General features: G+C 35.9%; 1 protein-coding gene across 4 annotated transcripts in view; it reads left to right on the top strand.

Moving 5' to 3' along the window:
• Positions 1 to 13,904, top strand: part of LOC122748645 (cohesin subunit SA-2-like) — a 139,349-nt gene that overhangs the window by 48,650 nt on the left and 76,795 nt on the right. For all 4 annotated transcript variants that reach the window (XR_006355628.1, XM_043994412.1, XM_043994410.1 and 1 more), the window contains 6 exons: positions 4,733 to 4,840; positions 6,290 to 6,404; positions 6,813 to 6,930; positions 9,740 to 9,840; positions 13,239 to 13,331; positions 13,420 to 13,509. Coding sequence is in view for 3 of the 4 variants with exons in the window: in XM_043994412.1 (XP_043850347.1) it covers positions 4,733 to 4,840; positions 6,290 to 6,404; positions 6,813 to 6,930; positions 9,740 to 9,840; positions 13,239 to 13,331; positions 13,420 to 13,509 (625 nt within the window). In the remaining variant the exon portion in view is untranslated. The remainder of the gene's footprint in view (positions 1 to 4,732; positions 4,841 to 6,289; positions 6,405 to 6,812; positions 6,931 to 9,739; positions 9,841 to 13,238; positions 13,332 to 13,419; positions 13,510 to 13,904) is intronic.

Below are 13,904 nucleotides of genomic sequence, written 5' to 3'. Positions count from 1 at the left end.
TAGAAATGGCCAGATTTGATAACTGATCTACTATGTAGAGTGAGGCAGAGATGTCAAGAACAACACCAGAGTTTTGAACCTGAGTTAACTATAGTTCTTGATAGCTGGAGAGTACATGGCACTCAAGGCAAAGCTATACAAATCTTGATGAATTTGCAAGATCCAAAATTGCAGAGCCATCTTTTACTCTCACCTTTTTCTTACTCCACTTATCTAATCAGTTGCCAAGTTCTGAGCCCATTTTTTCATTCCTGTTGCCATTATACTAGTTCAGCCCATCGTCATCTTTAGATACCATTGCCTCTAGCCTCTCTCCATTGCAATATATCTTTCATTTTCCAAGTAAATTACTTGTCTTGTTGCATTACTAATTCGACTCTGGGTTCACTGCTCTTTCCACTGTCCCACATACTCTTTATTTGGACCTTTCTGTGATTGTAGGTATCATATTTTGCCTTGTATTATAATTACTTTTACATATAGCCCTGTATTAGAGTGTGAGTTCCTTAAAGGTAAGGTCTGTATCTTATTTTCATGACCCTAGAGTCTTTTGCAAGACAGGTATTTAATAATTACTGAATTTGATTGAAATGTTTTAAGTAAAACACTTTCATTGAGTTGTTGACTGACTTTAGCACTACTCTAAACAAATTTATTTTCCCATTTCAAGAAAACCTTACTTTTACCTTTTTTCATTCTCTTTCTTTTCCCTTTATCATAATTCCTGCCACTGGACAATTTCCTGCATATGTATGTAGGATTTTTAAAAAGAAAAGGGAACCATTGATTCATCTGGCAGAATATAGATCTAAATAACTTGAGATCTTCTTTCCCACAAAATTATTTTGTTTAAAGACAAAAGCTGTAAGTCTGTTAAGCTATGCAAAACTCCTTGGAGTGTCTAGTTTACCATCTGCTACTCTCTGAAAATAGTTTTGAGTGGTTCACTGGGAGGATGAATGTAATTGGATCATATGGGCAATTGGAAAAATGTGCTGTTGTACCTGAGAGTTTGGAAAACTGTGATCCTTTTGGAAGCTAAGCTGGCTTGTGAATAGGCCTTCTGGAGGAAAGAGCTTTCCTCCTGGGCATGTACTCTGCAAAAGACAGTCCTGAGGTGCAGGATTCAACTAGAATTGTAGCACGATAAGTGGAAAGATGATTTTGCCAGATGCCAGTGCTCCTTATCTCAGTGTTGGCTTTGTCATCAACAAATAGCCTTTCTAGTGAGGAGTCTGGCTTCCTTTCCCTCCTTGTTGCTGGCATTATGATGTAGAATGATCTCTTTTCCCAAGAGCCAATATTATACAGTTACTCTCTGTTTTGAAGAACATAATTTTTACCTCTGATGTAGTTCATAACATGTCACAGACTGTTAGAACTGAGGAAAAAGTCCTCAGCTCAGTTTTCCCATTTTACAGGTAAGATGCCCACAGACAGTCTTTTCAAAATCTTCATCAGTAAAACACCCTTTATGTGCTAACCACTGGGTGTACAAAGAACAAAGGAAATAGCCTCTATCCTCTGGCAGCTTGTTTTTAAAGAGGCAAATGTTTAGTTTTGCATATAATAATAAATATAGCTGTGATGTGTGCAGACACACATATCTATATGTATTTACACAATATACACCCTAAACATTTGTTATCTATAGGTTGCCTTAATGAAAATTATAAAATTACTGGAATCTTTCATTATAAGGTGAAAAAAATTGAGGCAGAGAGCCAAGTGCTGCCTTATCTTCTAATGTACAAGGAGTAAATGGCATTAGCATTTATTTTATTATCCTCGAGGTCCTGTGCTGGATATTGGAAACATAAAGCTAGGAGGGAGATCCTGCTGTCTAAGAGCTTATAATCTAATAAGGCCATTGTACCTGTGTTCAGATATGACTGAGTCTTAGCCTCCTTAGTAAGTGGGCTGATCTACTTTCTGCCATAGAGCACAGAGACTATTACCACTCATGATTATTGTGGCATATGTGCTCATTTTAATATGTTCTATTGGTAATCTGGTGGAGGAATAAATTGGGGGAGGAGGAACAGTGATTTTCTCATTAATAATAACAGGACATTTTCCTAGTAAGGTAAATGGGGAGTGTACCTAGGAAAAAATAGTAATGACTGACAAAGAATTTACGATTAGAGATAACTTTAAACAGACATCACCAGAAAGAATATTTTTCTCTCAATTCTAAATATTGCTTTCTAAATGATTTCCTGCAGTTGTATAAACATTGTCAGATGTATGCAGCTTAGTTTAGGGGCTGATTGTGGTTTTGTGTCTAAAAACTCATTAGTTATTCCTAATGCCCATTTTAAGGGTTTGTCAGTGATCTTCCCTGCATATCTAATGATTCATTTTCAGTGAATTGGATTTAGGAATTTAATCAATCAGCGAGTATTTATTAAACATTTACTTTGTGCCAGGTCCTTCTCTTGGCTTTGGGGAAACAGTCCCTTCTTGCAGTGAGCTTATTAATGTGCAACATAAATGTGAAGTTTGTAAATGCAAACATATACAGAGTAGTTAAATACAAGGTTGGGAGAGGGAGCACTAGCAATTGGAGTAACCAGGAAAGCTTATGCGGAAGGTGACCAGTTTGAACTGCTTCTTAAAGTAAAAGAGGCACTCTAAGGAAGAGGTAAGGACACAAAACATCCCAGGCATGAAGAGGTAGAGTCACAGGAGATGAGGCATTTTCTGTGCAAGGTGCAGAGAGAATGTCATTTTGTCTCTGTTGCAGAGTGATTGTCCAGTGAAACTAGAAAGGTAGGTTGGGCTAAGGTTGTATAGGTCCTGAAACAGGAGTTTATATTTATCCTATAGGCAATAGAAAGCCACTGCTGGAGTTGGTTGTATAGGACAGTCACAGAGTCATAACTGCCATTAAGGATAAATCCAAAGTGAATAATGTATTCCACTACTTAATTTGACAGATCTCACATTTTAAAGCAAATAAAAGATTTCTGAGGGCCAGCAAGAATTACTGGGGTTTTCACATTAACCTAAGCACTCTTTCAACTACAAATGCATTTTACTTCATGGAAAACAAATTTTGGGTTAGGTATAATGGCATTCATAGTTTAATGCCTTGTAGAACCTCATTTCTTAGATTGCCACAACATTTCCATGTACTCTTACCCTCAGTTCTGCTCCTGTGAAGAACTACCTCATTATACAGATGAGGAAACTGAGGCCCAGAGAGGTGAAGTGACTTATCCTGAATCACACAGGTAGTAAGTAGCAGAGCTAGGATTTGAACCCAGCTCCTCTGACTCCAAATCACATTTCCACCATGCTGTTAAATTTGTATTGTGGGGTTTTTTGTGTGTGTCAAAGGTTAGTGATGGTGTTTTTAGCCAGTTATTAGTAAAGAAGCATTACATTCAGCATTTATTAAGTGTCTAACTTGAATGCTAGTGATAAGAAGTGAACTTATTTCTCTAGGAGCTTCAGAGGCAAGAAAATACAGGTACACAAATGACTAGGCATAATGATCATTGAAAAGGACTTGTCTAGCCAGAGTGTTATGAAAAATTTGAGGAAGAAGAGATCACCGGGAGAGGGGGAAGTGCAGTATAAGGTAAAGCTTCATGGATGATGCGATGTCTGAGTTGGGCTGTGGAAGATGGCAAGAGGTAGGGTGGGCAAAGGCATAGAGTTGGGAGGGGCAGGAAAGAATGGGATTGGCCATAATGTAGGATAATGTGGTATATGTGTAGAAAACTAGGTTGCAGCCAGATTCTGAATGCCAGGCGGGCTAAATTATACTTTATTTAGTAGATAATGGGAACCTCTGTTCGTGATCAGAACTCTGACTTAGGAAGGTTATTCAGAGGAAAGTGTGTAGGCACAGGAAAGGAAGGTTAAATTGAAAGACCTTTGGGAATAGATTCTGTCTAACAAGTGAAAAAAATGTGATAGCTATGAAAAAGGAAGTGTTAGGTCTGCTGGTTAGAGTAGGTAGAATTTGGATTTTGGTTGTGGATTTTTTCTTGGCCCTGTTATGATTGATTTTACTAAGTAGCCTTTTCCTATCTAAATACCTTAATATACTAATGAAATAATAAAATTGTGTATGATCTTTTCTTGAACAACAATGTTATAGGATAACAGATATGACATTACTTTGGAAGTTAAAGATGGCATAAAGATGTGATATTCAATATGCTATAATATAATGACATAATGCTACCATGTTTGAAGGGTCTTTAAGTACAGTAGTCCAGAGTTTATCACCTAATCACTTTATAACTGTGACACCCTGCTACAAACACACACAGAAACCCATACAGATGTTTGTAAGGTTGATTTTTAGAAATAAGACTAATACTTGTGTGACCGTTTGGGTTAAAATAAGCTTCATTACTGTGTAATGTTTAAATGATACACAGTAATTGGCGTCAGATTTGACTTACGATAAGAACTAGATCATGGACTAATAATCAGCAGGTTTCTAATGGGCTTTTATTATGTAATTGAAGTAGTGTTCTGAAAAATCTTGCTATGTATGAATAAGCCCTTAAGTTTATTGAAATCATGAGATGTAGTCCAGATGGTAAACTTAGTTTATAATCTAACAGTACAATAATACTGATAACATTTTAGGATCATTTTATATAAATAATTGTCTAAATAGAACTATTTGGAATCAATACTGTTGAGTGTGGTACTTGAAAATACTCTTAAGTCACAACCTTAGCATTGTATCTTCTGTTCTTTTGCATAGGCATTGTGAGAATACAGTGTCATCGGAGGAATGTGAAGCTATGTATCATTTTGTCTATGCGACATACAGACCCTTAGCTGTAGTAGCTGGGGAATTGCTCTGCAAAAGGTATCTTCATAGCCGTATTCTTTTTAAAAAAATCGAGTTATTTTAACAGTTTATTTTACTGCACGTGTATATTCCATGGAAGGGATACTTAACCTGAAATTTGTCATCTTGGGAGCCAGTTGATCTACTGAATCAGTAGTCAGCAGGGAATTTATTGTTTCTTTGGGCTCTTTCCTGGCTTTATCTTCAAGAAGGGAAAAGAGTGGTCAGAGCCCCAAGTCTTAACTGTAGACTATTTTTATTAGTGTTCACCTTCCCTGCCCTCCCATATTTGAATCTCATTCATTTGTTGGCTTGATCTAAGTTTTGGTTAATACCAAAAGTGGAAGATAGGGTTTACCTTTGTCTACTCCTTAAATTATATACCCTTTTTTATGAAAGTGTCCACATGGTCCTCACACTTGGTTTTCATCTTATGCTTTTGTTACATATAACAGTGAAATATGAAATGATTCATAATCAGGGTTCATTTCACATTATTTGTCCTTGTGGGCTTTGCAGTAATTGTGTATTTTAAAAGTTTAAAAGGTGATTCCAAAACCTCAGTAGAAATGAGAATCCTTTTTAACTGTGTCACTTCTCTCTATATCTGGGTTGTGTTTGACATTGTAAGGTGGCCAAAATTCTAGCTAGACTGTCAAAATCTAATGAGTGGTCGCCAATAAATTAGAAGTTTTAGCAAGAGTTTAGACTTTTAAGCATTTATTAAGGAGCATTAGAATTTGGTGAGGAGAGAGAAAGATGCCAAGATGCCTTCATCTGTCTAAGGGAGCCAGTGTCTCAGCTCCACTCCACACGAGGTCCTGGCGAAAGAGTGCCCTCACCCCTTCCTCTTCCCAGAAGCTTCCTCTCCAACAGGAAAAAGGGCCGTACACACACACACACACACACACACACACACAGTTCCACGCTAATTGGCTGGTAGCTCTGATTGACAAGTCTAACAGGCCGCTCCACAGAGACAAGTTCCTGGGTGCCGACTGGTCAGCTTCCAGCTGCTAAAGTCACATGTCTCCCCTCAGGTCAGAACTCACAATGTTCCTCCCAGCAGGGGTGTCATTTCCAACTCTCACAACATCCTCACTTAAGTCTGGGTAAAGGGTGGAAATAGAGCTTTTTCTGACCCCTTAGGAGTCTGACATGACACTTCATTGCTGCCATCTCTGGCCATGTGCTGGTAGCTACCAAACCTTCTTACCACGCTATGATCTGCATTGTGTGATGTCAGGAGAGGTGTTAGCTAGAGTCGTGTGGGGGGTTGGCCAATGATTTTACTTTTTAAGAGTTAGCTAATAGCTCCAGAATTCCTAAGTTCCATGATAAATGACTTAAATGAATGGTAATTTTGTGACAGTTTTTGAGATCTCAATCCTCATAGAATTTCTAATCCTTTGCAGGTTGATTATATGCATGGCTGAATGAGAATTACTCCTTTTTTTGTTTTTCCAGACTTTTTTGTCTCCCACCAGGTGAAGAGGAGACTCCTCACTCCAAGAAGAAAAATAAGTTTGTTTATAGTGTTGGACGCCTGAAAAAGCTTATTACTTTCTTCTTGAACCATGGGGTAAGGCAAATTTAAGACTGTGTTTGCTGGAAAGTGGTGTTAGTTAGGACTGAGAGTATTGTAAGAGTCTGAGTATTTACTGGTAGAAGCATTCTGCTTTGTTTTGATGTCAGACTTGATGATAAGCTGTAGAAGTATAGGGATTTGGCATTTGTCAGTTTTTGATTGGAGTGACATTCACAGTCCCCCATAAGATGATGTTCCTTTTTGCTTGTTTGGGATATGTTATATCAGCTTCTATGTAACTGCTGAACTAGGAAACATGAAATCTGGGTCTGCTTTTGATGCTAACTAGTCAAGTGGGAAACTTACTTGCTGTGTGATTTAGATTTATAAAGAATATTAGACTTTTTTGTAGTTATGTTTGTCCTTGATCCTTATATATCATCTTAAAAAATTCTCTTTTAGTTTCATAAACATGTCACCTACTTGGTGGATAGCTTGTGGGACTGGGAAGACGGTTTGCTGAGAGACTGGGAGTGTTTGACAAATCTTTTAAGGGACAAGCCCATGAGAAAGGAAGAAGGTGAGAGACAAGATTTTGGGGTCTGCTTAAATGCCTTTTCCTAATAGTTTAGGGGGAGATGGCTTATCCTATCCAGGGACCATCCAGAAGCCATGGAACCCAACTGGAATATTCATTCTAAGTTTGAAGGCTCACTGTTCTGGACCTGGCATGGGACAAGGTGATAAATCTCTATGAAATTTCATTTTCTGAATTTGTAAACTGTTGTAATCCTTTAATTTTCCATACTTCAGAGATGTCTTAGCTCTTGTAAACCAAAGTTATATTTTTTAGTATATCTAACCTATACCGATTTACCAGTATGCATTTAAAAACATTTGTTGGCAGGAAGACTCATAAAAGTGTAAATTTCAGTTACTCTCTATTTGATTTTAAAGCGTGAATTGCTTCATGGACCATGTTTTAGAGGCCCTGTGACTAATTAGACCATGTAACATCCTTTGCTGACAAAAAATCTCTGTTAGCTGACATACTACTTGATGTTATGTCACAGAAAGCCATTTTATGATTAAAAATTGGAATCTTATCTTTTTTTGACCTTTAATTGAAGTTTACTAATAACATAGCCTCTGGGATCATATACTTTATTGAAAAGCGCATAACTCTCAGGGTATGTTTGCTTTTCAGAGGAACTTCTGAAAGAATGTTACTGCTGAACATAAACCTTAGGGGTCACATAATCTAGCATTTCCCAAAGTATTATGGAACATGTGTGGAAGACTTTTGGTTCTTGAATGTATTGACAGAAATAATATGTTTATGTGGGGATTTCAATAAAAGGGCTTTTTCTAGTCAAACTGGCTGTTATGTGTTTAGTTATTATTTTTTGAGGGTGTTTTGTAAACTGTAAAGAATTACGTAAATGTGACATGTTATTGTTCCACAGGAAAGGAAAATGATCTTTACTACTTTGTGCTGCCTTCTGTATTATCTGATCTGCTATGTTACATGTCCTATCTCCACATGTGCTATCTTTTGCAGCAGGATTGTCTTTCTCCTTGGTTCCGACCTAGAGATTTGCCTGAGGTCTTGGTTATAACTGGAGCCACCCTGCATGGTGTCTTTGTCATTGTAGCCCTTCACACTGGTCTCAAGAATGGCTAATGTATCAAGTGTGTGTATAACTTTAGAGATTTACATTGCTGAATTCACGCTGGATTAAGTTGAATAATTCTCTTTTCTAGAAGTGTGTGCCTGTCATATCTTCAGGACACAGCCTTCTGGCAGAGGTGCTAAAATATGAACCTTTTAAGAGCTTTGTTCTCACTTGAATTCTTTAAAAGGTATTGGAAAGGAGTAGCTTCCTTGGCTTGACTTCCTTAGAAATTCAATGAATTAGTTTTTCTTTCCTCTCATAAAAATATTCCCTATTAATAGCATGGTCTAGTGGAAATAGGCATTCTAGGAGGTAGAGTGGATAGAGTGCTGGACCTGGAGTCTTGAATTCAAATCTGGCCTCAGCTGTGTGTTCCTGGGCAAGTCACTTAACCCTGTTTGCCTCAGTTTCCTCATTTGTAAAATGAGCTGGGGAAGGAAATGGAAAACCATTCTGTTATCTTTGCCAAGAAAACCCAGAATGGGATCATGAAGAGTTGGATTTGAATGAAAATGACTCAACAACTAGTGGAAATCAGAAAACTGAGTTCTTGTTTTGGTTTTTTTGTTTGTTTTTAGTGAGGCAATTGGGGTTAAGTGACTTGCCCAGGGTCACACAGCTAGTAAGTGTTAAGCGTCTGAGGTCAGATTTGAACTCAGGTACTCCTGACTCCAGGGCCAGGTCCGGTGCTCTATCCACAGCGCCACCTAGCTGCCCCAGAAAACTGAGTTCTGGTTTTTAGTTGTTTTATGAGGGATTTGGACTAGATGAGTTCTAAGGTTCTTTCAAGTACCAAACACTGTTAGTTTCATTAATAAAGGAAAAGTATACCTTTTTTCTATTGGATTTATTTTTTTTTCTTTCCTAAATTTTTCAGGGATAAACTTGACAAAGCCAAGGTTTGGTGTGAACTTGTTTAGGAAAAGTTTTCCTTATATAAACACTTGCTCACTCTACTCTTAGTTCCTTTAAAAGGAGTTAATCCTACAAACTTATTTAATTTTCAAAAATAAGGAGTACTGTCATTCAACAAAATTATTTGCTAAAGTCCTGAGATGATTTCTTTTCATTTCTCCATTTCTTTTGTAAATTTTTTATTGGGAACTTAATCCTAAATAAATCTCATCATGAAAAAAACCCCACCAATATAAGAATTAGTATAAGAAACTATGCCTTTATTATGTATGATTTGTTTGTTAACAGTTAATTGGGAAAATTCTCAAGTAAAATAGATGTCTAATATCCAAGATATATAGAGTTGATACAAATATATATATATATATATATATATATATACACACATATACACATACATTATATGTGTGTGTGTATATATGTATGTATGTATGAGTTTTTTCCCAACAAGTAAGTGGTCAAAACATATGAATAGGCAATTCTCAAATCAAGAAATGAAAACTCATAACCAATAATAAGAATGCTCCAGATCGCTAATAGAGAAATGCAGATTAAAAAACTCAGTTCTACCTTTCAGCAATCATATTGTTAAAGATGACAGGAATGGAAAATATTAATTGTAGGGGTTATGGGAGAACAGGCACACTAATAGTCTGTTGATGAAGCTATGAATTAGTGAAACCATTCTGGAAAACAATTTGGAACTTTCCCACATTCATTTCTTTTTCTCTATCACAACATGCTGAATTTCTTTCATTCCCTATAATTCTCTAATTAAACATTTTCATATGTTCATAGCCTTTACAGATGCCCAGGAAAATGTTCTTGTGGAAATAATTGCAGCAGCAGTGCGCCAGACTGCAGAGGGTCATCCTCCAGTAGGCCGAGGAGGCAGAAAAGTGAGTGTGGTTTTTCTTCACTTAATCCCAGAACTCTTGTGAACTATGTTCTTCATCTTAATCCTCTGGAAATTGATAAAATAAATATGAAGTGTAAACACACAAATTATAAAAAAAAAACCCATTGTATTTTGATGTTGGACTTTGGCTAGACATTCTTAGCTATTTACAAGTTATAGAAGAAAACTAATGTCATTTTGTTATACTTATTTTTTTTTACTTTGCTTACTTGTAGTGTTTCTTTAGGCAAATTATTTAATCTTCCAAGGCCTTGGTTTCCTCCTCAACTGTAAAATTGATAATGTTGGACTAGGTGGCCTTTGAGGTCCCTTCTGACTCTTATTATCCTATTAGGATCATCCATTGTCCAATTTGGTCCCCTTCCTTACTTGCAAATGAATTTTGGTATTTCCCCAAATTGAAATCCATCCTTTAAGGATAGAGATTGGCTGGTGCTGAAGACAGAAGATGCTTCAGTCCTTCAAGACATTTCCACAAGAGTAGTTTGAAAACTATTCTGAATGGTGATGGGATCCTTGAAATAAGTTTATACCTTCTTAAGTAGACATTTTTCTGAAGGCGTCTCCACTAATTTGGATGTATAAGTTCAGTTATATTTGTTACAACATCAGTCACATTGCTTCATAATCACTTCTCTACCTCAGTTTCATTCCATAAATATTTATGAAGTCCCTTTTCTGTGGAAGGCATAACTTTGAAGGGATTTTCATTCTAATAGTAGGATAAAATGTATACACAACTAAACAAGACACAAGTGCATAAGATAGAGCGCCCAGAGAGGAATGAAAGATTCTGGGAGAGAGGAATCATTTCATGTTGAGGAAGATCAAGGAAGATGTAAAGCCTTGAGAAAGGCCTTGAAGGAGCTAGAGATAGTTCTGTTAAAATATGTAGGAGTGATAGAATTTTAGATTAGATACAGGAATGGCTTGGAATCCATTTGCTTGGAATACAAAGTTTATGAAAAGAAATTAATGGAAAATAAGTCTGGAAATACAGCTTTAAGGCAGATTGTTAGTAGTTCATCCTATAGGCAGTGGGGGCGCTACTGAACGTTTTGTTTTTCCCCTTAAGCAATTTTGATGGTTAAGCAGTTTGAGATGTGATCATATCAGTGTATCAAGAAGACTATATTGATGGCTATATGAAGGCTGAATTGTAAGGAGAGAGATTGGAGGTAGGGTGAATAGTTAGGGGGTTATTTCAGTATTCTAAGGCACTTGTTAATAAGGGCTTTATGTGCTATGGTGGCACTAAGTAAAAAGGGACTGTGGAAAATGTATTGTGAAGATAGATTGATAGGATTTAGTTAATTAAGTGGATATTGAGGGATAAGACATCATGAAAGATGACTCTGAGATGAGTCTGAGTAACTGAGAGGATGTTTCAGAGATGAAAAGCAGATTTAAGGAGTAAACGACCAGTTCTCTTTTGGAAATGTTGATTTGCAAGTGCCATGTTAACTTCCGGTTAACAGTATTCATTAGGTAGTTGGGAATGTGAGGTTGGACTTTTGATTGGGAGCATATACATGGATTTGGGAGTAATCTGCATTGATAAAAATTAAACCATTGGAAAGTAAATAAGCTTGCTAAGGGAGAGAAAAAAGGGCTGAAGTTGGTAATTTGGAAGACAGCAGTACTTTAGGAGAATCAGGGAAAGTTGTATCATGTGAACCAAGTAAGGAGAGACTATCTAATGCTCCACAAAAAGTCAAGAAGGATGAGGACCGAGAAAAGGCAGTTGGATATGTGATTTGGAGTTGCTAGTGATAGTGATGAAAACAATTTCAGTAGAGTCATGTAAACTGAAGCCTGCTTTCAAGAGGCTTGAATCATTTGGAATCATTTGTAGTCAACTCTTTCTAGAATATTGGCAATGAAGCTGAGGAAATATCTAGGATGATCGTTTGGAGAGGCAGCAGTGTTGGGCTTCCTTAGCATTTTTTTAACTGAAATTCAAATTTCAAAATTCATTGAAATTTTTCTTGAAATTCTTGACCATTTGTTTTTCTAGGTGAGTTTTGTTATTTTTTTCTATAAAGTAAACTTTTGGTAATTTTATTTTTATGGCACTGAATACATAAATTAATTTAGATAGTATCATTATTATATTGGCTTGGCCCATTCATGAACTGTTACTATTTCTTCAATTATTCATCTCTGTCTTTAATACAAATCCCTGAGCTGTTAAAGTGTTTAAAAGTTGCATTCTTAGAGTTCTGGTGTGTTATCTTAGTAGGTAAACTTCTAAGGATTTTGTACATTTCTTAGTTAACTTAAATGGAATTTCTCTTTTCTATCTTTTTTCTGGATTTTCTTGGTAATATACAGAAATGCTGATGATTAATGTCATATCTTGCAACTTTGTTGGAGTTATTGTTTCAGTTAATATTTTTTAGTTGAATCTCTAGGGTTCTCAGAATATACCATCATGTCATTTGCAAAAAAGTGATAACTTTGTTCTTCTTTGCCTATACTTATTCCCTCAATGTCTTTTGTCTTGTTGCTATAATTAGTGTTACTAGAACTTTTTCATATAGTCATAGTGACAGGAATCATCTTTGCTTTACTTCTAGTCTTACTGGAGAAGATTCTGATTTATCCCTATTATAATGTAGGCTCTTAGTTTTTAAATACATACTATTATTGTGTTAAGGAAAGGTCCCTTTTTTTCCTATGTCTCCTTTATTTTATTTTATTTTATTTTTTTAAACGGAAATGGATGTTGTATTTAGTCAGGCTTTTTGGGGGCATCTGTTGACATAGTCATATGATTTTTGTTTTTCTTGGCATTAACATAGTTTTTTTATATTTATGGTTTTCCTCATAATGAACCAACTCTCTATTCCTGGTATAAATTTAGCTTGTTTGTAATCTATATAATCTTTTTGAGAAGTTCATGTAGCCTCTTTGCTAAAATTTGATTTAAAATTTTGCATTCAGGTTCTTTTGGGATTGGCCCATAGTTTTCTTTCTGTTTTGACTCTCTCTGGTAAGGTATCAAGATGATATTTATATCACAAAAGGATAGGATTCCTTTTCCTGTTTTTTAAAACAATTTGTATAATATTATAATTAATTATTCTTTGAATATTCAAAAGAATTCACTTGTAAATCCATCTGATTTCCAGGATTTTTTCCATTCTAGGAGTTAACTCATTTATGATTTGTTCAATTTCTTTTTTTAAAAAATGGGTCATTTATAATGTTTATTTCTTGCTCTGTTAATCTGGGCATTTCATATTTTAAAAAAAATATCCATCCATTTAATTTATCTGTTTAATTCATTCAAACTAACAGCTCTGAAGTGGAATCAGTGATGCTAATATTGAGCCTTGTTTAACTCTTGTCTTGTGCCTTGTGCTATTTCTGTAGGTTCTCTCAGCAAAGGAGAAGAAAACTCATATGGAAGAATGTATCCGGATGACTGAGCGTTTCATTGTAGTGCTTCCTGAGCTCTTGGCTAAGGTGATGAGCAGCTGCTCCCTGAACTGTTGTTAAATATTTCATTGGAATTCTTATAGCACTCTCATATTTTGTTTTTTTTTTCCTGTAGTATTCATCAGATATAGAAAAAGTGACAAACTTCCTGCAAATTCCACAGTATTATAATTTGAATGTGTATGTTATTGGACGCCTGGAGAAGGTGAATAAAGAAGAAGGGGAGGGTGACTTGAGGTGGTGAGGGAGGGAGAGGAGAGACAATATAAATTTTTTTTTTTTGGATATAATTCAGCAGATCCAGGGAGATACTGTTGGTAGAAGAGCTCGAATATGTGATGGTCATAGAAACTATTGCTTGAGATACAAGTCATTTCTTTTTTTATCATAAAAGTATTTTTTTTATTTTCCAGTTACATGAAAAGATAGTTGTAAGTATTTCTTTTCATAAGATTTTTAGTTCCAAATTTTTCTCCCTCCCTTCTTCCCTCCCTCCTTCCCTGGCTATATTACATTTCCCTCCCCCATCCCCAAGACAGAAAGCAATCTGATATAGGTTATATATGTACAATCACATTAAACATATTTCTGCATTAGTCA

Source organism: Dromiciops gliroides, chromosome 3 (assembly GCF_019393635.1).
Source record: "Dromiciops gliroides isolate mDroGli1 chromosome 3, mDroGli1.pri, whole genome shotgun sequence".
NCBI classification, from domain to species: Eukaryota; Metazoa; Chordata; class Mammalia; order Microbiotheria; family Microbiotheriidae; genus Dromiciops; species Dromiciops gliroides.
Note: the sequence above shows the minus strand (reverse complement) of the source record. Positions and strands in the feature narration are given on the sequence as shown.